This window comes from Tupaia chinensis, unplaced genomic scaffold (genome assembly GCF_000334495.1).
Source record: "Tupaia chinensis unplaced genomic scaffold, TupChi_1.0 Scaffold000350_1, whole genome shotgun sequence".
Taxonomy (NCBI): Eukaryota; Metazoa; Chordata; class Mammalia; order Scandentia; family Tupaiidae; genus Tupaia; species Tupaia belangeri.
In genome coordinates this window covers 7,954,876-7,977,394 of record NW_006159844.1, presented here as the reverse complement: position 1 = coordinate 7,977,394, position 22,519 = coordinate 7,954,876, and the positions used below count along the sequence as shown (strand labels likewise).

The 22,519-nt window shown below is 36.5% G+C and overlaps 1 protein-coding gene across 1 annotated transcript in view; it reads left to right on the top strand.

The window, feature by feature from the left end:
• Nucleotides 1–22,519, top strand: part of AKAP6 (A-kinase anchoring protein 6) — a 400,528-nt gene that overhangs the window by 337,058 nt on the left and 40,951 nt on the right. The window contains exon 11 of the mRNA XM_027773404.1: nt 15,906–16,121. Within this exon, the coding sequence (XP_027629205.1) occupies nt 15,906–16,121 (216 nt within the window). The remainder of the gene's footprint in view (nt 1–15,905; nt 16,122–22,519) is intronic.

Genomic DNA, 22,519 nt, shown 5'->3' with positions numbered 1-22,519 from the left:
TGCTAATAGTCAGCATCTACTACCAATATAATAGTTGAAGAGTGCTTTGTTGTTGTATATTAGTTAAACTTCTAAATAACCCTGAGAATTTGTTCGGCAGTAATATGCATCTGGGAATACTGAAGACTGGTGAAAACAAGTCAGGTTGCTCTAGGCTTCCGCTACATATGCAAAGGAAAGACTTAATGATGCTGTAAAGAGCAGGGATACTCATTCCAGAGAACCAGAAATGAGCTCTGTACTACTTGCTACTTGACAGAGATAAGAATGGGTGAGTAAGGAAAGGAATTTATTTCAGCGAGGCCAGCAATGGGGAGAGAGTGAACTGAAGTCCATAACCATCTCTGCCATGCTAGACAAGATATAGAGAAATCGTAGGAAAAGGAATCAGTATAAGTATACATCTAGAAGCAAAGGTTAAGTTATTCATTGTCTTGGGACAAAATGTTAAGAGTCCTGGTCATTGGCTTGGGCTGGATCACCAGGAGACTTGACAGTAGAGGAACTGGGCAATCATTACTTGAGGGACAATTTTTATGTGGGGCCTACAGGATGGAATGACCACTGGTTTCAGTTCTCTCCAAGGATATTAAAGATGAGGCAGCAGGGATAAAATACAATTTTAGATTCTGTTTTAGAAACAGTGTCTAGGTGTGGGTTTTCACTGCTTAAGCCAATGAAATCTGCTCAATTGATCCTGCCTGAGGGGGCTGGTGGATCTTTCCCCTTTCTACATCCATAACCTTGTATTCGTAAAGACTTAGTAAGGTTATTGTTAACTTTCTTTCTGGATCCACAGTGAGGGAGAAGTTAAAGACTTATTTTTCTAAGGTTTTGTCTATTTAGAAGGACTCCAAGACTAAGGTTCTCTTATGACTCAGTTACACTAAAGAAAAAATTCCCAGTGGTCCAAACTCACAGGAAATTGTCCTATTTGTTTTAGATTCTATGAAAATAAATTCAGGTAGCTTTCCCTCACTCTGCCTTTTCCAGGCCAGGAAGAAGAAAGTGAATAAACAGAAGGATTTTTTTTTTTAAAGATTGACATTTTCTCCCTAATATCATTTTTCTCTTCTTTGGAGGTGTTATACCCCATAGCCTGACTCTCTTTCTGGATTTTTGTGTGTCCCTAGAGCTCGTGGATCCACTTACATCCCATCTGTAGGATTCTGGAAAAACAGGAATACTTCCTGAAAGTATCAGTTTTGAACTGTTTTACTTCAAGTAACACTCTGGGCCTTGTGATGAGTCCCAGGAGTGGTTTCATGGAAATAAAGATTACATTAGCCAGAGCTAAGTCTGGGAAAATAGGATTTGATAGAGGAAAAGGATGGAGAATAGCCAGCTATGTATAGATGTGAGAGCAAGAAATACATCATGCAGATAGACTGAGCAAATCATGAAACCAGTTGCTACAGTAATCTGTCCTCTCCCATGTGGCAGATAGCCTGTGTATTCCACACTATCCCTGAGAAATCCTCTTGGGTCATCCTGACTCCTGCATTTTCTTGCTTACTTTTTTTAATGCTGTTTCATTTTCTGATGTGGCCTTTATGATGATCTTTCTTTCATAGATTTTACCAAATGGGTATTGTACTGCCTTATAGATTTTTTTCCTCAGGATTATACCAGATATCCTTTGACCTGGCCAGTGAATACCCAAGATCCATTAAAAGCAAAGATGAGGGCCCAGCAGGTGATATATTGGTTAATGTACTGGACTTCTATATGGCTGACTGTGGTTCAAGTCCTGGACTGGTGGCTTGAAAATCACACTGGGTACTTGTGCATCTGTACTTAAAATCCCAAGAGGAGAATGGAGGAGAAAGGATTGTGGCATGGCCATCCCCTTTGGAGGGTGATTTCTCACTTTCCTTCTTTGTCTCTGTCTATCCAGCGAGCACACATGTCCTATGGAAAAAAAAATAAAACAAAAACACAAAGATGATTTTAGGTAGCTTATATTCAGAAAAATCAACTTTATCCATTCCCCAGAATCACTCTGAAACAATTCTCATGGAATCTATAAGAGGCAAAACGCATAATGGGTGTTGCAAATAGATTTTAAGATAAAACAATAAGTAACAATTAAAACCTTATTTGCTTATAAAAAGAGTGATTATGAAGTTTTAAGAAGTATTTTGTAGTATAATGGCTAAGTTGTATTTATATCCAGTACCCTTTCCCCTTATTGTTAAAAGTTACCTTTCTATAATTGCAGACTAGTTTAGCATCTTAACAATAATGGACATGTTTTTGAAAAGATTATTGCCAAAAGTGCATTCTTTATTCCAGGGAGACTCTGTAATAGATACCAGCATTTTAGTAATGATACAAGCAATCTGTAAGCTATTACAGCTTTCTTTAGAGTAACTTAATCTTCATATTGTTTTGTATGTCTGGAATTTTAATAGTGTTTTTAATGTAGAAAAGGAAGTATGTAACATATTACTAATTACATGTGAATATGAACTGAGCACAGAACCACTGAGCTTGAATTTTTAAAACAAACATATCTAAAAGTACTTAACCTAGTGTAGAGAAAGTAACAAAGAAATTAACGAATGCCACTCAGGGATAACAGTAGTGTTAATGGAATAACACAGAGCCTACATTTTTAGAGTAGTTACAATATTTCCATTCACAGGTAAGAAAAACTAAGAATAGAAATACTCCCTTCCAAATACAATTAATATTATGTATGTATATATATATTTTTTCAATAGATGAAAGGAATAATTCTTAAAAGATAAATATGAGGACAGCCCCATAGCCTAGTGGTTAAGGGAGCCAGATCTTACATGGTTCACATGGTTGACCAGCTTGGAAGCTTGAGAAACACACCAGGTGCTTGTGCATTCATGCCCAAATCCTGACAGAATGGAGAAATGGAGAAGAAAGGATTACACATGACCATACCCCATTGGAGGATGTGCTCAGTGTGTGTGTGTGTGTGTGTGTGTGTGTCTGTTAAGCACTTTTTTTCAGCAATTAAGAAAAAAGATAAATGCGAATATTTGTAAAAGAATGATTAGCTTTTCCCTTGACACCATTCAACCAAGGGTTTCCCAGGATTTATAATATTAACTAAGAGATGATGGTGGCCCTTAATGATTCAGATTGATTAGTGATTATATTAGATCGTCAGAAAAAGTAAACCATTTTCTAGTTCAAAATGTGAGGCTACTAGATCGTCAGAAAAAGTAAACCATTTTCTAGTTCAAAATGTGACGCTAATTAGGCCTTGGCTATAAAGGTGACTGCACTTTTTGGTCTCCATTTATCTGTAGAATAGGTAAGCAAACAGGGAAGATGATTTTTTTTTCTTAAAAAGCAAAGGTATCCACTGAAAATAGTTTAATTTTAAATGGTTAAAGCAATGATTTAGTGTGTGACTTATATTTTCATGTACAATTTCAAGACTATTTTGGTGCATAACCCAGCTTAGCTCATCTTCAAGGGGCTGATAGAGATGTGCTTGGTGAACTAATTCAGGGAGCTTTAATGCTATTTTTAAAATCTAGCTTTTACATTAAATAAACGAGTTTGCTATTTTGAAAGAAGTTATAATCTACTTAAAACTGTCATTCTCTGTTTCTGACTTGCAATTAGATGATATTTCCAAAATGTCAGACCTAGATTCTGCTTCTACCATCATCATAATAAAATGTGACAGCCAAGATATTATATCAATACCTTTTCCGTAATTAACAATAAGGATCCTGCCAAGGGTTAAATAGAAAAGTTTCATAAACATTTTTCTCCAAATGGTCCTGAAGACAGTATTATGCTTTTAAAATCTGCTAGTGTAGCAAAGATTCATGACAACCAGGAGACAAATCTATGAGCAAAACTGTTTGGAGAGAATACTTTTGTAGTGTATGATGTATGTTATGTAAATGAGCTTATTAGGACTCTCATCTATTTTATTATTGGTGACCAATTTAATAGAGGCATTTAAAAAACAATATTTCTGCCTGACTCCTAGAAATGAAGAAGATACATTGATATAATTGGGAGCAAATGATTGCATGTCGTGCCATTTAATCATGTCATTTTTCAATTGCTATTTTTTGCACTTCACTGCATGCTTATAGAATATTTAGCTTCAATATAGATTAAGTCCCAGGGTTTGCAACTGAGCTGAGTTCCTATATTGACTAAACTTATCTTTTAAGTTTGGAATCAGTTAAAATATTCAGATATCATTTGCCCATCATTTTCTTTAAAATATCCAAGTTATCATTCATACTTCATTTGACACATTTTGATTTGTTCTATTTTGAAGAATTGCTTCTTTACAATTCCAAGAAGGAAGGTCTTATTTGCAACATTTTTATACTAGGTATATTAATTTATTTATAGTTAAGATGAACATGTAATTGGCTGAAGAATAAACCTAACAGGATCAAAAGATCTGCTGACCCCTGACACAAAACATTGATTATCATTCACCTGACGAGTGTTTCCTAACTTTGTTCAAGCTCTTTTTTATTATTTAAAAATTTACATCTTTCTCAGGAAAGTGATTATTCCTGCTTTCCACTAGACTATGAGAAGGGAAGGTTTTTGTCTGTTTTGTTTACTAATATATCTACAGAACTTAAAACGGTGGTCATTATAATAGGTATTCAGTAAATATTTAATTAATGTTGAGGGGTTTTTTTTCACCTCTGCATTTATAATCATGTTGGGCTTATGTATTATACAGATTACTAATTTTTTTTTTTTTTTGGAGAGGTTTTTGCTATAGGGCGCATGCGCTCGCCAGACAGACAGAGAGAGACAGAGAGACAGAAAGCGAGAAATCACCCCCCAGGGGGGATGATCACACCGCAATCCCTTCTCCTCCATTCTCCTCTCGGGATCTTGGGCACGCACGCACACGCGCCCGGTGTAAGCCACCAGGTCCGGGACACGAACTGCGGTCGACTACGTGGGAGTCCAGCGACATAGCCATTACGCTAACTGCTGGTTCCCCAGATTACTAATTCTTATATATTTGAAAGCCTCATAGTGGGTAGAAGATTGGACTTTTGAAAGGTGTGCAAAAAGTTGTTGTTAGGCTTCTTATCAATAACCCTATGGTTATGGCCACTCCTGTTTAGAGGTCATAAGTAAGAAAAGTCTGCGTATGTAGAAATCTTAACAAGCTTCCTCAGCTTTCCTATGAGAAGCAATGTAGCACAGTGCTTTTTTGTGAATTAGCTTTGTATTCAGGCTGCCTGGATTAAAATCCTGCCTTTGCTGCTTATTTGTATTATATCTGATCAGTTATTTAATTCCTCTGTGTCTCTATTAATACATTTGTAAAATAGGAGATAACAATGTATACACACACACACACACACACACACACAAGCACACTAATGTTGCTATGAAGATTAAATGAGTCAATATATATAAAGTAGCTAAAAGTTTCATGGCACACATAATCCACAAAGAATGTTAGTCATTAAAATGGGGATTAGTGAAAATAATTAATAAAATACTATTAAGGACAGTGCCTTACCAATGGATAAGTCCCAGTGTTTGTTATTATTATTTGATGTTATTATTTTGTATTCCAGTGAATCTCCATAAAATATTTGAATAGTACATAACATGATTTTTATTTTGTGTTGATTCAGATTTATATAGTCAACTCAGAATGATCTTTGGTAAAGTATATAAAGTAGGTAAATCTGTCATATCTCTGATTTTTTTAAGAATTATTTTATTTAATTTTATTTATTTATTTTTATATTTTGACCAGAGAGGGACAGAGAGAACACACGAGAGCACGAGAGAGAAAGTGAGAAAGCAAGCCACCAGGTCTGGGACTTGAACTGTGGTCGGCCATGTGGGAGTCCAGTACCCTTAACCACCACACCACCTACTGGCCCCCAGATCTCTGATTTTTATACTGACTCCAATAACACAGCAGATTAAAGTTTCATAATCTATATTTGATTATATTTGAAAGTCATCACTTCGGTAATTAGATTCTCCATTTTCCACATTTGCTTTAGTTCCTCTTCCAGGTCCATAGTCTTTTACACACATACTGTTTTGTTTATGTTATATGATATTTCTAAAAGTAGGACAGTTATATTAAAAATTGCACGAGTTATTTTTATCGTATGGCAGAATGTCTAATCTGTTGACTGAGATTTATAGGTTTGTAGAAATGACCCTATCCCAGGAAACTGTCTAGCCAATACTTTTTTTTTTTTTTTAATTCCAACTTTGCATTTCTGAGCTTATTAGTCCTTGTATTGACCTATGGTTACAAAACCACAGTGACGGGCTTGTATTAGTAATCATAACCATCTGTTATCATGACATACTCTAGGAGAACTGTAAATCCTCTGATCATACTGTCAGTTATGTGGTTGATAATATATTATTTGTCATTATTAGGAATCTTTTTTATAATAACTTTATTGAGATACAATTCACATACCGTAAAATCTAATTTAAAAACATTTTCACCATATTCAATAAAACTCCTTACCTATTAGCAGTCATTCCATAGTTCCCCCTCACTGAAGCCCTTGCAGCCACTACTATGCCATCTTTTATTTGCATTCACTATTTTGGATATTTCATATAAACAGAATTATTAAAAATGTGATATGTTTTTGTGTCTTTCTTCTTTGATTTATTGGGTTCTCAGAAAAGTCATGACATATTAAAATATATCATGATTTTCAAGTCGTCAGGTCTGAGATTTGAACCAAGGAGTCATCCATGTGGGATCCAGTCCTTTCACCTTCAGGCCTTCCTGGCTCCAATAATATTGAGTTTTAAGAGTTCTTTTTATATTTTTGGATACAGGCCCTTTTCAGATGTATGACTTTTAGATATTTCCTCTCATTCTGTAGATTATCTTTTTACTTTCTTAATATCATTTGAAGTGCAAAAGTTTTATGTTTTGGGGACCAGCAGTTAGCATAATGGCTATGTCACTGGACTCCCACATAGTCAATCGCGGTTCGAGTCCCGGACCCGGTGACTTAAACTCACGCCGGGTGCGTGTGCGTGTGTGCCCAAGATCCCAAGAGGAGAATGGAGGAGAAGGGATTGTGGCATGGCCATCCCTCCTGGGGGGTGATTTCTCGCTTTCTGTCTCTCTGTCTCTCTCTGTCTGTCTGGCGAACACACGTGCCCTATAGCAAAAACCTCTCAAAAAAAAAAAAAAGTTTTATGTTTTGATGAAGTCCAAAAGTTGCTTGTACCTTTGGCATCATTATTAAGAAGCCATTGTCTAACCCAAAGTTACAAAGATTTACTCCTGTGTTCTCTTCCAAGGTTTTTATAGTTTTAGCTTTTTATATTTAGGTTTATAATCCTTTTGAGTTTGTTTTATGTATGGTGTGAGTTAGGAGCACAATTCATTCTTTTATATGTGGGTGTCCAGTTGTCCCAGTGCCACTTCTTGAAATGATTATTCTTTTGGGGGCTGGCATGTAGCATGGTGGCTGAAGGTGTTGGATTCTCACATGGCCAACTGGTTCAAGTCCTGGATCTGGTGGCTTGCTCTCTTGCTTTCCCTTTCTTTCTCTCTCTATCTATGTCTGGTCAAATGAAAAATAATAATAACAAAATATATCTGGTCAAATGAAAAATAATAATAACAAATAGAATTAAATAAATAAATCTTAAAAAAAAACAAGATTATTCTTTTTTAAAGGTTTTTCTTGTTTGTTTGTTTTACCAGAAAGTATGTCCACTCATGATGGAGGATGGGTGGGAGTGAAAGAGAGAGAAACAATCTGCAAATAGGTAACAGAGAAAGAAAGCAAATCTCAGTGGTGTGTGGTCATGCCACAGTCCCTTTTTCCTCTACTTTTCCATTATGTCTGGAATTTGAGTGTACATGCACATTTATCTGGTGTGTTTTTCAAACCCCCAGGGTTGGGTTTTCAATCAAAGTTAGCCATGAGGTATCTGGCTCTCTGTGTACTTTGTTTAATTGCTGTTCTACAGGGCCAAACCCAAATGACTGTTTTTCCCCCAACTTTCTCATCTTATGAGATTTTAAATTTTAATTATTTTATTTATAAACATCTACTATTTAATGATAAATTCTCTATATTTAATTATTTTTAAAAAGCCTTTTATGGCATCAATAAGCCTTGATTTAATGAACATTGTCTTGTCTAAACTATTATAACATCATAACATTGTTATATATATATTTTTTCTACATCTGAATTTATTTTTTCATGTCACCTCCTCAGGGAAACATTATTGAGGACCCAGTCTAAATTAACCCTCCTAGTCACTTTTTAATCACATCACCCTATTTTATTTTATAGTTCTTATCTCTAGCTAATATATACTTATTTAATTTGCTATAGGGTGCACATGCTCTCCAGAGAAAAACAGAGAGAGAGAGAGAGAGAGAGAGAGAGAGAGGGAAACCAGCAGTTAGCATAATGGCTATGTCGCTGGACTCCCACGTAGTCAACCGTGGTTCACGTCCTGGACCCGGTGGCTTAGAACTCACACCAGGTGCTTGTGTGTGCGTGCCCAAAATCCCGAGAGGGGAATGGAGGAGAAGGGATTGCAGTGTGACCATCCCCCCTGGGGGGTGATTTCTCGCTTTCTGTCTCTGTGTCTCTCTCTGTCTGTCCCCCAATAGGAAAACAACCAAAAAAAAAAAAAAAAAAAGAGAGAGAGAGAGAAAGTGAGAAAGCACCCTTTGGGGGTATGACCATTCTGCAATCCTTACTCCTCCATTCTCATCTTGGGGTTTTGAGCATGCATGCACACACACACTGGCATCTTTTTCAAGCCACAGGGTCCAAGACTCAAACAGCACTGTCGGCCATGTGAGATCTATTGTAGCTGCCTTAATGATTATATCACGGGTTGGCCTTCTGATATTTTCTAACACGTTTCTTTATATTTTCTTTCTAACTTCTCACCACCTATGCAAATACAAATTTGAATGTAAGTTTTATGAATGTCTAAATCTTGTATTTCTTATATACTGCTATGTACACGCCACTGAAAATCCTGCTTGATACATAAGAGGCACTCAAGAAGTATATTTGGGTAGATGAATGATCAATAATGATTATCATATCCCACCTGAATTTCTATATTAAAATTCTAGAAAAGTTTTCATTTCTTGACCTGTTCTTATGAGTATGCCCAACCTGCAGTGCCCATTTTCCTTGCTCTCAATCTTTCTAATCTTCAGCAACTTTCACAGCCTTCGTTCTAGTCCCAGGAATCCTAATTTGTTTATTACAGCTAGCAATGATCTTTATTATTCCCCATGTCAATCTCATGCACTTAATACCTGGTACCTTCCACGCACTCATCATTGTTTTGTTTTACTATGTGTGCTTTGTGAGAACAGAGTTTCTGTCTAATTTAGCACAATGCTGTATGGTTGGAGTTATAAGGTAGGAAACAATTTATTTGGTAAGAATAACAAAAAGGAACAAACTCCTCCAATATTGAATGCAAACAAGGGAACAGATCAGCATTTTTAAAAATTGCAATGAAAATTCTGGAGCTTTTCTAGAAAATACTAATACTACAAAGATATCACTAGGGGGAAAGATCTATTTGTTGATTTGTTCTTCTTTTGGTCATTTGATAATAGAAAAATAATTGATCATCAGTGACTGTAGTCCCTAAGTTCTTGTCTAACAATTTGATTTCAGATTCAGAAATTGTAATGTCTATTTTTGCACTTCTAGAAAAAAATTCAACTAGATTAATTCTCTTACCTGAGAACTAAGTTTCTCTATATTTTGTGAACTAGTGTTCTAAAAGTTCCCAGGTGATGCTAGTCTGCTCAGCCTCGGAACCACACTCTGAAGACCTTTGCTCTAGAAAATCTGTACCAGGGGCTGGCAGGTGGCATAGTGGTTAAGGGCACTGAACTCCCACATGGTCGACCATGGTCCAAGTCCTGATCTTGGTAACTTTTTCTCTCTCTATCTCTGTCTCTCTTTCTCTCCATCCCTCTCTGGTCAAATTAAAATAAATAAACAAAAGTTAAATAAAAGAATTCTTAAAAAAAAGAAAATTTGGTAGCAGACAGAAAACAACTGCCTACTTCATGAAATTAAATTATAAAATAAAATACAAAACATACACACAAGAAAGAGAACCTATGAAAAGGTATAAGAAAGTCTCAGAATAACAGTATGGAGCTGCCCTCTTGACACCAGTTAGCCTGGAAGAACTCAGCTATCTTTGTTCACTCTTCTTTTCTCTCTGTTTTCTTACACCAACTAAATGGAAGGTAGGTTGGTATATATCATATATAATTTTTTTTGTTTTGTTTTTACCACTTGGAAGGCACACTCAATAGATATTATTAGACAGTTGGTCAGTCTAGAAGGTGAAGTCATATTTGCCTTTATAAATGAATTTGCCTTGTAGGGTTTCTAGAAATTTAACAAATCATCTAAAGTCCCACCACTTTGTTTATAATGATTTATACACCAATATTACATTAATCTGTTGAATGAAATTATGTAAGAGATATGGAAGCTAAATATTTTGGAGTTTCTCAGCTAAATTGTTTCTGTTTTAATATATACTTAGTTTTGGTGTTTTTTAAATATTCCTTTTCTTCATATTTCTCTTTTTTCTCCCTTGTTCTTACCTTTTAGCTATTTGGTTTAGAAAATTAAAAACACCCCTGGGATCAGCAGGTGGTGTAGTGGTTAAGATGCTAGACTCCCACGTGGCCAACTGCTGTTCAAATCTTGGACCAGAGGCTTAAAACGCTGGGCCTGTGTGCATGCATGCCCAGAATTCCAAGAAGAGAATGGAGAAAAAAGGATTGCAGAATGGCCATCCCACCAGGCAGTGAATTTTCTCTTTCTCCTTCTCGGTTTCTTCAGTGAGCACTCACACTCTGTAGCAAAAAATCTCTTTAAAAAAAAAAAAAAAAAGAAAAGAAAAACTTGTATGTTGCTATTGATGAATTAAAAATCAATTTGACACTTTATAAATGTAAAATAGAACTTTTCAGCCTATTGGCAACCCTTTTGTAATGTGACCAAAAAAAGAAAAACCAAAAATGTGTTTAGAGTGTAGGAGATCTAATTATTGTAGAAGAAAAAAGAACTTAGAAATTTTTAATTTTACTTTTCTATACTTCTAATTTTAAGAGAGAGAGATTTTTTGCTATAAGGAGCATGCACTCACCAGAGAGACAGAGAGAGAAAGAGAGAAATCACCCCTCATAGAGATGACCACACCCCAGTCCCTTCTCCTCCATTCTCCTCTCAGGATTTTGGGCATGCACACACATGCGCCTGGAGTGTTTTAAGCTGCTGGGTCTGGGATTCGAACCACAGTTGACTATGTGGAAGTCCAATAACATAGCCATTACACCATCTGTTGGCTGTAACTTCTAATTTTTTTTTATCATAAAACTTCCTTTTTAGAAACATAAGGAAACTAAATAGAAACTTAAATCAAATAGGTCATTAGAAATTTTTAAATAGTGGGCCAGCTGTTGGCATGGTGGTTAAAGTGGCTAGATCCCACATGACCAGCTGTAGAGTTCAAGTCCCAGACCTGGTGCCTTGAAAAGCACACTGGGTACTTGTGCATGCATGTCCAAAATTGCAAGAGAAGGATGGAGGAGAAGGGACTGTGCTATGGCCTTTCCTTCTGGGTGTGCTTCTCACTTCTCTCCTCTCTCTGTCTTTCTTCAGTGAGCACACATGTCCTATAACAAACTACAAAGAAAGAAAGAGAAAATAAAATTTAAAAAGCACATCAAACTATGTCTTAACAATTGGGTTCTGACATCATACTAAATGACCTCTATACTGAGAGGTAGCCTCATAGGAAGAATCCCCTAAAGATTACGAAGTGAAAAGGATAACAAATATAAAAGTGTTTGGAATCTCCTTTTTAGACATATCGATAACTAGTTATGTTTTTCTTTGGTTTTATGTTTTTATGTATTTTTTTCCCTGTTGTCTTTACACTTTTCTGAGAAGGCAGTATGACTATATATAGAAAAAAGTATCTTATTAGGTATCAGGAAAATGCTTCAAAATTGGTAGTAATAAAAAGCAGTTCCAAGTTTTCCATTTCTTACTTCTTTTTCCCACTGCTGCACTCCCATTCTCCCCAACACACAGGCACTCGCGCTGCTCATGGCTACTCCTTGCTTTCCCCCTTAACATGCCTCTGGGCCTTCTACCCTTAAAACCACCATCACCTATCTTCAGCTCTGGTTCACACCATTTTCCCAGAAGATTTCTTCAACTCCTGCAGTAGTCATATACACATCTGTTAGCATCTTCCTGTCTGTATTATACTTAGTATGTAATTATCTGTATAGTTTACTTCCAGTAGACACCCAGCTCCATTTCTCCAAAGGGAGAGAACTTCTCAACAGGGCTCAATCATGCCACAATCCTTTTTCCTCCATTTCTCTATCCCATCATGATGCCAGCCACATGCCAACCATGTATTTTAATCCACTGGGGCTGGGATTACGACTTCTGTGGGCCATGTGGAATCCAGCTCCCTCTACTCAGTGCTTAACTGCCACAGTACACGCCAGTCGCCAGTCGTACTTGCTCCTTTTTGAAACATCCATTCCTGAAACAATGTACAGCATCTGGAAGGTGCAGCACACATTTGAGAGGTCAGGGAGACAGGGATGAGTTTGTCATGATTCTGGGTGCCTTACTTAGATTGCTTAGCTTGGATTTCTGTTTAAAAGTACATTTTCTCTGAAATGTAAGCCAGAAATAGTTATAATAATCATTTGTTCCTGTGTAGTTATATTTAACATTTCTCTATGCATAGTTTATCATAGAAATAATGTAAACTACTGATTCTAAGAAACACTGCCAGAAAATCCACTGATTTTATTTAGTATGTGTTTGTGATTATAAATAAATATGTATATTTTAATGGTTGGCATGGAAACCCATTTGTGTAGAAGAATGCTGTTTTATCAATTATATCTCCTAGGTATAAAAAGTACTAAAAAAAAAAATGTTAGCCATGTAAAATTTCCAATCTTCCCCTCCTTTTTAAGAGTAATGTTATTTCCCGAGTGCCCATACAAGATAAATTATTAATCCAGAATGTACACTAAATTCTTTGGATATGTAAAGTAAAAAAAAAAAAAAAAAAAAGAATTGTTAAGATCCAAAAATTAGATCTTGAATGCCAACTGTAACTTTTACTTACTTATCTGACAGATATTTTTGCCATGGGGCACATGTGCTTGCCATAGAGACAGAGAGAGACAGAAGGTAAGAAGCCCAACCCGCCCCCCCCCCACAGGCCGGATGGCCATGCCATAATCCCTTTTCCTCCATTCTTCTCTCAGGATTGGGGGCACTCACACACATGTGCCCATGTGAGATTTAAGCCACCAGGTCCAGGACGCGAACCACAGTTGACTATGTGGGAGTCCAGTGACAAAACATCACACCATCTGCTGGTCCCAACAGTAACTTTTTATCTTTTTTAAACCAGTATATTCAACTTGACTATTCACAGTAAGATGAGATGCATGAGAATGATCAGAATGTTGGAAATCTGGATACATTCAAGATACTTACAAAAAATTAATGGCCAATGACCTTTATGAAATTTTCTTCTAGCAGCATCAAATGTCCTGTTTCAGAACTTTAAAAATGCCCACAAGGTGAGCGAAGCTCATTTGGGCTGCTTTGCAAATGTTACCTGATATAGCCTGTGCTAGCTCCATGTGAGTCTTCAGAGCCAGGATTGCAAATTTACATTTGACTAACAACTGTGGGACTTTTTGTTAGCTTGAGAAACAGTATTCTATTAATAGTTAATAACTTCAAAGAGAGTTTGCAAAATTCAGTTCTAAGGCATAAAAGTATATTTGATTTTTTTAGCCCTTTACTTTTAATAAAGAACAAAATAAAAACAGAACCCATGCATTTGTAGGACTTACAGGAAGCAATTTCAATTGGCCATAACATTATTTTGAAGTATTTAACACGGGGCTAAAAATAGGCAGGCATTACAATAGATGGGCTTCATACTTCAACCTGTCCAACAGTTGTTCTAGAGTAAAAGAACAAATTAAAAGGAGGTTATGTATGTCAGAGACAGACAGAAAGATTGAGAACATGCATGTGGGGTGAGGGGGACAGTTAGCAGGATTAGAAGAAGAGAGAAAAACAATGTCTGTTGTGTTAGTAGGCTCTCAAATTTCTTCTTTGAATTTTTTGGGGTTACTCCTCCTTCAGCATTGAACTAATGAATAGCATCAGTAAGGGAATTTGTCAGATGTAGTGATTATATCAGGAGTTGAATAGGAAAATAGTAATGAACCATAGGAAAATAAATAAGGAGAAGTTCAGGAAACATAACTGAAAGTGCTGCACTGGTATAAATTGAATAATAAAATTCCTAGTCATATTTTGCCATAAATAGAGGTTTAGAAATTTGTCATTCACCTTATTTAAAATTCAGAAATATTAAAGGTACAGGGTTCTCTCATTACAGAAATAATAGAATTCTAGCTATTACTGAGTTAGGGTCATTTAAATAGCTGTAGTATGCACTATGTCAATAAGTAGAACATCTGTATGGAATGTCCACTGCTGATCTGCTATCCCTACTCCATGCACATTTCAATGAACTGCACTTAATCATTTTAAGACTTCTTCTAATGAAGCCTTATCTAGATTAACATTTTAAGCACAAATACTTTTAGACATTAAAACTCTCACACTAAATGAAATTGCATTGTCTTGTTTACCCTTGTTGATTAATAAGCAATCTGTTAACTGTTAGAACAGTCCAATTGTAGCAGTAGAGGGAGATTAGTAATTCAGTGATGTTTGTGGATATAATCATCATTTCTCCTGAAGGCTTTGAATTAGAATATCACTTACACACTATCCGTAGGCAAAGAAAAGATATAATATTTTTAGACATGTGTACCCACTATTTTGCTTGAATTGCTTGCTTAGGGTCACTGCAACAATACAAATCCTTCTGGGGGCAAAATGCTATTTAGATGCATGCATATCCCTCTTAAATAGTATAAACATCTATTAAAAGAAACACAGCAATGAACAAATAGTGCAATAATGATCCAGTATCTTAATTTCTGTTTTCAGAGCATTATTGTTTTGTTAATCAAGCTTCGGAAGAGAAATATTGTTTATCTTTTTTTTTCAGGTGATAGATTTTTATATATCAAAATTCTTTCTAATCTTATTTAACTTATTCTCAGTCAGTAGAACACTGAACTTTATGCCTGAAAAAGAATCTGGGGACACATTTGGAAAAAAATTAATTACTATTTTTTGTGTTCCCTTTAATCTTGTTTTAAGTTATGTCAGTGTATAGGGTCTGACAGTGGACAGTGGTAATGGGTTATTCTTCAAGACTGACCCATATGGGAAGGGTCTAGATTTGTGTACCTGGAACTCCCTGAAAACACCTAGCATGGATATGCCCATGATCTCGGACTGGCTAAAGGGTGGACTGTGGCCTAGGGTCCCGATGGGGGTGTCCATCCCCCCTTTCTCTATCTCTGTCATTTATGGAAGAAAAAAGGAAAATTAAAAAAAAAAAAAGACGTCAATCTGTGTGACATTTCTATCATCTGAGTGATTTTTTTTTTCATTAGATTAGAAATTGGTAATTATCTAGGTGTCAAGGTGGAACGTTACATTTCAAAGGGAGAAATCAGTGGAAAAAGGATATTATTTAGTTAAATTCTTTAGCATTGGTTGGGTATAAATGGGATAGCTTGGAAGTCTCCAATCTAAAGAAGACCTCGGGCTCCTTCTTTTCCTATTCTTAGTAGCTAGACATATCGTTTCTGTTTGAAATTACTGTAGAAGAAGCTACTTCATAGGGCAGAGTTTCCTAAAACTCTATCAATGCTCATAGATCAGTCTTTCTCTGTTTTGCAGTCCCTCTGTCGTGAAATCAAGCAGCGACGTCGAGGAGTAGCCTCCATTTTGAGATTATGCCAGCACCTTCTAGATGACCGGGAGACCTGCAATCTGAATGCAGACCACCAGCCCATGCAGCTGATCATTGTAAACCTTGAAAGAAGGTGGGAAGCCATCGTTATGCAAGCTGTCCAGTGGCAAACCAGGCTACAAAAGAAAATGGGAAAGGAATCCGTGAGTGATTTTTTTTTCAAGCATAATAGTCTCTTGTTTTTCAAACTAAATATAATTCCTCAGTGCTTCGAAAATGTGTTTATCCTACAAATGACTGTGCTAACTAAAGGAGTAGCTGTCCACAAATGAAACTCCACTTGTTTTAACACAGAAATTTATTTGCCTTAGTATCTTAGTGTGTCTCATTGTCTTTTATAAAAATCTCACGAAGATTTTGCTTAACCTTACCAACCTAAGCCATTGATTCTTCTAATCCTTCCTTCACCAATGACATTCATTAATTATACAATACCCTATGAATATTTTGCTGAAAGGTGGCATAATACTCTCAGAGCATATAGAGTAAGTATACTCTACAGATGACACAGTGAAATAAAGTATCAATATATTGTTTACCTTTCCTTTACATAATATGAGTTAACACCATCTAGTGTATACCAATCCCTATTATTCCTACTTGGAGCTTCTCCTACTAGAATTACATTACGTTACTGAGGCCTGGCAGGTTTCCTCTAGGAGTTTTAATGTACTGTTTGAGGTGTGAGGATAGTAATTCCTTCTAGGGATTTTTCAAAATGAGTATAGGTTCAAACTGTTATCAGATGAAGGAAATATATATGACTAGAGGTTGTTTTATTGTAACAGAATATACACCTGTCCAGAAGGTTTCATATCCTTACAGAAAAGAATGCATTGATCAAAGATCACATTTCTCAGGCTGGCCCCATGCCTAGTTATTAAGGGAACTGGATTTCATATGGGAGATGTGAGATCCAGTGTGTGGGTATGAGATCTGCTGTGTGTCCAAACTCTTTGGGGGGGGGTGCTTTTTTTCTTTACTTTTCATTTTTTCTCACTCTCTTTAGCTCTAATAAGCACACACACACACACACACACACACACACACACCCTGGCGATTAAAAACAAAGAAAAACAGGAAGATTGCATTTTCCAAATGATCTTTTTTTTTTTTTTTTGAGAGGTTTTTCACTATAGGGCGAGTGCACTCACCAGACAGACAGAGAGAGACATAGAGACAGAAAGCGAGAAATCACCCCCCAGGGGGGATGGTCACGCCACAATCCCTTCTCCTCCATTCTCCTCTCGGGATCTTGGGCATGCACGCACACGCGCCCGGCGTGAGTTTTAAGCCACCGGGTCCAGGACGTGAACCACAGTCGACTACGTGGGAGTCCAGCGACATAGCCATTATGCTAACTGCTGGTTCCCCCCAAATGATCTTGAGGTCACTATCTACCAGTTGAACATCCAACTCTCATATTTATATGTATGTATACATACATATACACACAGAAGTTTCCCTTATATGTTTTTGTCAATTCTAAGTCTTCAGAAAGTTCAAGATTCAAACTTGAAAAATGAAATGTAGAAATATCACCACCAAGGCTCAGTCCTGGTGGTACAGGGTGTAAGAGTGCTGCTGCACCACATTGGAGACCACATGAAAAGCCTCTGAGGTTCGTATCTGGGTCTACGCGAGCACCCCAAGTGTGCCTTTGGTTGTGCTCATAATCATAGTTGACTACAGGGATGGGGAAGGATTGTGGCATGAACACCCTGTTGTAGGCGCCCTCTGTCTTTATTACTATCTCTATTTTTTTCTCTCTCTTTCATGAAGGAAATAAATACATAAACTTAGTAAAAATTTTGCAATTGAGTAATGGTTGCCTTCTATGAATTCTAATTTTAACAAAGTCTTAATATTTGCTATCTGATGTGTTTGGCATAGGGGATTAGGAACAGAAGGGACAATGAATCAGTAAGACTCTCATTCTTTTGCATCTGTAGCTATGTTGACTCTTGGGGGTAATTTTATCCTCAATAGTTCTATTTAATTGCTTCAAGCTGAAGTTGTTAAATTTCTTAAGACTTCCAAGTTATTACTAGTAATCAGAGGCTATATAATTGGATATCTTTTCTATAAATGACCTGTTGTTGTGAATCTATTTAGCTAGGTTTTTTTTTTTTGTTATTGTTGTTGTTTTAAGAAAAGATTTTTTGGAATAACAGAAGAGGTTTTTTGTTTGTTTGTTTCCCCCTACACTTTGAAGCCTTTTGGTACGGTAGTGGTCATATTTAACCCTGTGGAAAAATTAGCTGCAGCAGGAAAAGTTGTGACATTTTAGAAGCATTCAGAGCACTTTGAAGGAAACATAGCTTTTTTTTTCCTTAAGGATTTATTTGAAATTATAAGATTAAAGATGCTGAATTAAATCTGTGTGTAGACTAAAGAGATTTTTAAATCTACAATGTTTCTATAGTAAAGACAAGCTTTAGTTTTGAGAAACCTTTGCTGCTTCTTTGAAGTTCAAGCTACTAAATAGAGGTATTTTGTTTAGTTAGCTACTGAATGTGTAGGATTTTTTAGAATGATAAAGGTAGAAAATAAAGTCCTCTGTGCTAAAAAAAGGTTTAAGATCACGGTCAGGGAAAGGGTACAGTGTAGACAATGGGCTAGTGTCAGTGATGCAAGGAACACAGGGTGTGTCATTCATTTGGAGATCATTTCTGTGCTCCTCGACTCAACTGGTTAGATGAAGTGTCCAAGTTGCTTGGATGGGCCGACACATATTTTGCCAATATAGGCAACTACTTTTGCAGAGAATTAGAAGGCTCAAGCGATCTGTTTGCTTCTCTATTACATGTCCCTCCCCCCTATCCATCCCTGGCTTATACCTAGGGATCTTTAAATGCTGTATGTCCATGCCATACTTTAATTGCTATATACTTGCACATAGTAGATGCTGGATAAATATTTTTGAATAAACAAGTACTTTCTTGTTTCCTCACATTTGATTTTGAGTTGCTATATCTATATTAATTCTAATTTTCTAAAAAGTTTTTTTTGCCATGGTGTGGATAAGCTCACCAGAGACAGAGGGAAATCACCCTCCTGGGGAGATGGCCATGCCACAATCCCTTCTCCTCCATTCTCCTCTTGAGATTTTGGGCACACACAGACACGTATGCCTGGCATGAGTTCTAAGCTGTGGGGTCCAGGGCTTGAATCTACCACATCGACCACATGGGAATCCAGTGACAACCATCATGTCATCTGCTGGTCCACCTCTCTTCCTTTATGATAAGGCCTCTCTAGTTTCCCAGACCTGTCCCCTCAGCTCAGGGAGATTGCCAGCCTCTGCATGGCTTCTGGAAAGGCCAAGGTAGCTAATGTCGGAATAAGACATAGCACCAGAGAGGAGAAGGTTGCACAGATACAATGCTTCAGCGAAATGCAGAGGGAGCCTTTCAAGTCTTCAGCAGAAGAAAAGATTAGAAAGAACAATCCCTGGTGCTCACACCAGGTCTAGGAAGAGTTTCCTTTTCCATTTAAGTCACAGTAGAAAACCACATCATTCACAGGGCATGGGATAAAGCAGTAAGAAAGCTTCTACCTTAGTAATAGGGCAAAATTAGATGAAATGCTGCTCTGGTCTGGACCAAAAACCTTAAAAGCAAGACATAAAAGTATCAAACTATTTCAGAGTAATTTAACTTCATGCTAGGACAAAGCTGAAGAATATTTGTAAAAATACAAATACCTGGATCAGAAGATGGCATAATTGTTACATTGTTGGACTCCCACATGGCTGACTGTGGTTCTGATCCCAGACTCAGTGGCTTAAAAGTCATGCTGGGGAGATGTACATTCATGTCTAAGATCCTGGGAGAAGAATGGAGGAGAAGAGACTGTGGCATGCCCATCCCCCTGGGGAGGGGTGATTTCTCACTTTCCTTCTCACTGTCTCTGTCTCTGTCTCTCTCTCTTTCTGCCAAGTGCACATGCCCTAAGGCAAAAACCTCTAAAAAAAATACAAATACCCAGCATCCATCAAGGTAAAATTTACATTATCTGACATCCCGTCAAAATCAACAGTCATGGAAAGAAGCAGGAAACTTTAGCTGATGAACAGAAAAGTGCAAATTATTATAAATCATTATAAACATCTAGTAATGATACAAACTACAGAATTAATAAATAAGAATATTAAAAATTATTATACCTATATTTTATATGTAATACTAAAAATATCGAACATATTGAATAGACATTAATATGATGTATCTGAAATCAAATTTCTAAACATGAAAACTACAAATTACCAATATAAAAAATACACTGGATGAGGTTAACAACCAATTAGACATCATAGAAAAAATCATTCATAAACCTGGAAGCATAGTAATAGAAACTGTTTAAAGTGAAACAGAAAAGGAAAAAAAAAAAAGACAAAAGAAAATAAAAACAGAGCATTAGTGAACTGTGAGATAACTTTAAGAAGCCTAATATGTATGTAGTTACAATTTCTAAAAGGAAGTAGGGAGAAATAAAATCTTTTGAAAATATATTCACTTATTTCTTCCATGAGTGAGAAAGAAAGACAGCATCCTCAACACAGTCTTAATGCCAAGATTCACTCCCAGCCCTCAGCCAGACCCAGATCATAGATAAGAACATGCCTGACTTATTCAGGAGGGGCTATGGACTTGAATGAAAAGCCTCTCATATGGGATTGGCTCACAGAGCACTGCATTTGACTGCTGCACCTCTGTCTAGCTCAAGGACAAAATGTTTTGAAGAAATACAGGCATTCCTCACTTAACAACCAAATTACAGAGGGCAAATTGGTTAAAGGTATCAGTCTTTGTGGGGTGTTGTGGTACCATGGGGTATGTATTTTTCCAAAGCTATCATGCAGCACCACACTGGAATAATGTATCTATACAAAAAGCATACATTAGGTAAGTGCCAGTAAACAACAAGACACACCACAACACAATAATATAAATCTGGCATAATTATTTTTATTTATTCTGAATACTAGTGATGAATGCAAAATAAAGTACAAAGTCATAAATGAAGTATATAATCGTATGATTGCAAATGCTTCATAGAGTGAATACTAACTCACTACAGAAACAAGACCAAGACTGAGAAAGGATCTTCCCAAGACTTACGTAGATTGAAAAAAAAGGATTCTCTGAGCTGGAGATCTGTTTATAAGTCCTAGTGGTCATTAAACAGGTAGGTCAGTAAGTGAAGAAGGGCTATAATGGCTAATATGTCCAAATTTGATAAAAACTATGAACTCACAGATTAAAGAATCTCAGTTAACCTCACATATAATGAGGATAAAGAAAACAACTCCAGTGGATATCATAATCAAATCTATTAAAATCAATGATAAAAGAATATCTTAGAAGCAGCGGGAGAAAAAAAAGATATATTATATATAGAAGAACAAGAAGGGTTATGGCAGAATTCTTGTCACAAACAATTTATGTCTAAAGGTAACGGAGCAATATCTTTAAAGTATTAAAAGAAAATAACTTAGTCCAGCATTCTGTATACAGAGAAACTATTCAAAAGGAAGATAAAAATAGTTTTCATGTAACAAAAGCTGAAAATATTCATTACCAGAAGACCTGCACTAAAAGAAATATTAAGAGAATGTGTTTAATCAAAAGGCACTTTATATCAGATAAAAACCTAGAAATGCACAAAGGAATGAAGAACACTGGAAATGGCAACTATGTAGGTTAATAAGGTTTTTCTTTTTTTTTGGTATGTTCTTTAAATCTCTAAGTGGTAAGAGGCTGTTTGAATCAAGATAATAAAAACATATGGTGGGGGGCCGGCAGGTGGTGTGGTGGTTAAGGGCACTGGACTCCCACATGGCTGACTGCTGTTCAAGTCCTGGAACTATCTCTCTCTCTCTCTGTCCCTCTTTGGTCAAATTAAAATAAATAAACAAATATAAATAATTCCTTTTTAAAAATATGGTGGGATTTATAACATCTATCTATGTAAAATGTATGACAACAATCTTACCAAGGCCAGGGAGTAAGAAACGGAACTATATGTGGCTTTTATTCTCTGCGAAGTGAAATAATATCACTTAAAGGTGGTAAGATAAAACGTATACTATAACACTTTAAAAATGAACAAAAAGGGAGATGCAGATTAAAAACCACAATGAGATACCACCTAACCCCTGTCAGAATGGCAAAGATTAAGAATATAAAAAGTGGTAAGTGTTGGCAGGGATGTGGTTAAAAGGGAACCCTCCTACACTGTTGGTGGGAATGTAAATTAGTTCAGCCACGGTGGAGAACAATATGGAGGTTCCTCAAAGATCTACAAATAGAACTACCTTTTGATCCAGCAATCCCACTTCTGGGTATTTACCCGAAAGACAGGAGAACGCTCAGTCAGAAAAGTGCTTGCACATCAATGTTTATTGCAGCATTAGTCACAATTGCCAAGACATGGAACCAACCTAAAGGTCCACAAACTGATGAATGGATTGGAAAAGTGTGGTATATATACTCTATGGAATACTACTCAGCCATAAAAAATAACAAGACCCTGGCAT